Source organism: Otolemur garnettii, unplaced genomic scaffold, assembly GCF_000181295.1.
Source record: "Otolemur garnettii isolate 467f Iridium unplaced genomic scaffold, OtoGar3 scaffold00058, whole genome shotgun sequence".
Classification (NCBI taxonomy): Eukaryota; Metazoa; Chordata; class Mammalia; order Primates; family Galagidae; genus Otolemur; species Otolemur garnettii.
The window spans coordinates 10643134-10646288 of NW_003852453.1; the positions used below are offsets into that span (position 1 = coordinate 10643134).

Here is a 3155-nt window from a genome sequence, read left to right on the forward strand (position 1 = left end):
AAAAAAAAAACAGAATTGGATGGGGTGGGTGGGGTAGCCACCTATGGAGTAAATACATAGCACCCAAAAAGTTATCACTTCTAAGAATGGCCAGTGAAAAATGAGGAAATCTAAACTCAGTGTAAATGTACATTGGTAATGTTTTTCTGAATGGCAGTTAAGTATTGTCTTATATGTATATAGTTTTACCTACTAATTGTACCTTTTTTTTAATGGTTAATTATCATAATTTTTTATTATTTCAGGTTGAGGGTACAAAAAATTAGGTTACAATGTTTTGCACTCTTATAATTGTGTCCCTCTCCCAAGAGGTGTGCCATATACCCTAACTAACTTTGTGCCCATTAAGTGGGAGCACTCCTATTCCCCTCCCTTCTCCCCACTCTCTCATTCCCCTGCCCCCCACCTTAAATTGATCTGAGTTTTTCTCTTATGTGGGTATTCGATTATCTACTGGCTTCATATTAGAATCGAGGACATTGGATTCTTGTGATGCTTTCCTAAGAAAAATGTGTTCCACTCAATCCTGGTTAATACAAAAGATGTAAAACCTCCCTCTTTTTCAGTGACTGAATATATATACATCTATATATATTCATATATATATATATAGATATATATATATCTCCATTCCTGGGTTGGTGGGCATTTAGGCTATTTCCACGTTTGGGTGATTGTAAATTGAGCTGCAGTAAACAGTCTGGTGTCAATGTCCCTATGATAAAAGGATTTATTTTTATTTATTTTTTTTTTTACCAGTTTTGGCCAGGGCTGGGTTTGAACCTGCCACCTCTGGTATATGGAGCTGCAGTAAACAGTCTGGTGTCAATGTCCCTATGATAAAAGGATTTATTTTTATTTATTTTTTTTTTTACAGTTTTTGGCCAGGGCTGGGTTTGAACCTGCCACCTCTGGTATATGGAGCTGGCTCCCTACTCCTTTGAGCCATAGGTGCCACCCTCTGCCAAAGTTTTAAAGCGCGCGTGTGTGTATATATATCACTGGCATTTTCCTATTTCCCAGTCTCCCTAATGCTTTATAGATAATATATACAGCCTAAGCAACCCACAACAGATTCCTATTGTTAGGATGCACATAGGATTCTGTTACTCCTGCTTAAAACCTTTTAACCCAGAGGTAGGTTAGGAAATTAAGGTCCTTAGCATAATTTCCAATGAGCTTGCATGGTTAAAATGCCACCACCTCAGAGAAGTTCTTGACCTTGGATGAAAAATTTGCCTTTTGATGAAAACTACTTTTCATTTTAACAATGATTCATGTCTAATTCTCTACTTGTGATCTGTGTCTGTGTCCACGTCCATTAGACTACTAGGACCATCTGTTTTGTTCATAACTATATCCCACATTTAATACATTACTGACATGTACAAGATGTTCTCTGAAATGCATAGAAAATCCCCCAAGAATTCAAAGGGTTACCTTGTGATCTGTTCCTGGATAGCTTCAGTGTTGGCCTCTGCAAAAAGGTACAGCATGGTGCAGCTGAAGTAGTGAGTGTGGCTATTTGGGTACCGCAGCTGGTTTGCAATTGCATTCAAGAAGAGGTACCGACCTAAATATTAAGAAACCTCTAGTTAGGACTTGTTCTTAAAAGCTAATGTGGGAAGACATAGTTCTGAAGGGTTTGGTGGTGTTTTTCAAGCTGACACCCTGTCGTAGTGTCAGCTCACAGCAACCTCAAACTCTTGGGCTTAAGTGATTCTCTTGCCTCAGCCTTCCAAGTAGCTGGGACTACAGGTGCCTGCACAATGTCTGGCTATTTTTTTGGTCGCAGTTGTCATTGTTTGGCAGGCCTGGGCTGGATTCAAACCTGCCAGCTCTGCTGTATGTGACTGGCGCCCTGGCCACTGGGCTATATGTGCCAAGCCTAAGGTTTGGGTTTTTGATGGAGGCTTCCAAATTAAACCAAACAGTCCTCAAAACTCCAAAAAGCTTTCATCTCTGTGGGTTTTATTTCAACATTTTCACATTAGAAATTAAAACTAAGGCTCAGCATCCATAGCTCAGTGGATACCACATAAGGGCTGGTGGGTTCAAACCCAGACTGGGCCTGCTAAGTAAACAACAACAAAAAGCTGGATGTTGTGGCAGGCACTTGTAGTTCCAGCTACTAGGGAGGGTGAGGCAAGTGAATCCCTTGAGCCTAAGAATTTGAGGTTGCTGTGAGCTATGATGCCACAGGGCTCTGTAGAGGGCAACAAAGTGAGGGCAACTCTGTCTCAAAAAAAAAAAAAAAAACTAAGATTTTAAAATACTTCTTGAGGCAGATTCTAGTTCATGGTCCTTTGTAGCGCACTACAACCTCAAACTCCTAAGCTAAAATGCTTCTCCTGCCTCTGCCTCAGAATATTTGGGACTGTAGGCATGGATTACCAAATCTGGCTAATTTTTCACAGGGCTCACTCTTACTCAGGCTGGTGTCCAATTTCTGACCCTAAGTGCTCTTCCAGCCTAGGCCTTCCAAAGCACTAGTATTACAGGAGAAAGCCACTATGCCTGGCCCATTAATTCATTTTTGAAAATGGACCCATTATATGCTAATAATATAAATAACGTTACTTAAAACTATTTTCCAAAAAAAATTAGTGAAGGAGTGTTACTAAGTTATTTTACATTTTGCAGGTCTTTTTAATCGTCTGTTTCTACATTCAATCTATTACAGTCTTATATTACATGTAGCCTCTGGAAAATTCTACCATACACCTCATGGAATAAGGAGAGAAAAAAAGCAAGTATTTCAGGACATCTTTCAGGGTTCCCAGACCACACTTTGACAACTATACTATCTTGGAATAAATATCTATTATCTTAATTGGGTTGGAGTGTCTGCCTCTGCTTGGTGTTACCCATGTTTGTAAAACTGTCATAGTGACCCTTAACATTTCCCTAAGGCTGTCCTTTTGTTGCTGAGCTCTGGATGTACTGGTATTTCATTCTGTTAAATCTTGCCTTCAAGCTAACTCAAATCCCTTCTACATATATGCATGCAGTTTATACTCCAGATTAGGTAGCCTCTGAAGAATCCATAGCAAAAAGCAGTAGTTCCCCTTCTAAATTACATGCATGCATGCTAAAATAAGCAGGACCATATCACTAACTAGGACCTAACTGGGGTCTCTATGATAAGAATGACT

The 3155-nt window shown here is 39.7% G+C and overlaps 1 protein-coding gene across 6 annotated transcripts in view; it reads right to left on the reverse strand.

Moving 5' to 3' along the window:
• CNOT1 (CCR4-NOT transcription complex subunit 1) overlaps positions 1 to 3155 on the reverse strand; it is a 119785-nt gene that overhangs the window by 1147 nt on the left and 115483 nt on the right. For all 6 annotated transcript variants that reach the window (XM_023514784.1, XM_023514782.1, XM_012806839.2 and 3 more), the window contains exon 47: positions 1441 to 1573. In XM_023514784.1, the coding sequence (XP_023370552.1) occupies positions 1441 to 1573 (133 nt within the window). The remainder of the gene's footprint in view (positions 1 to 1440; positions 1574 to 3155) is intronic.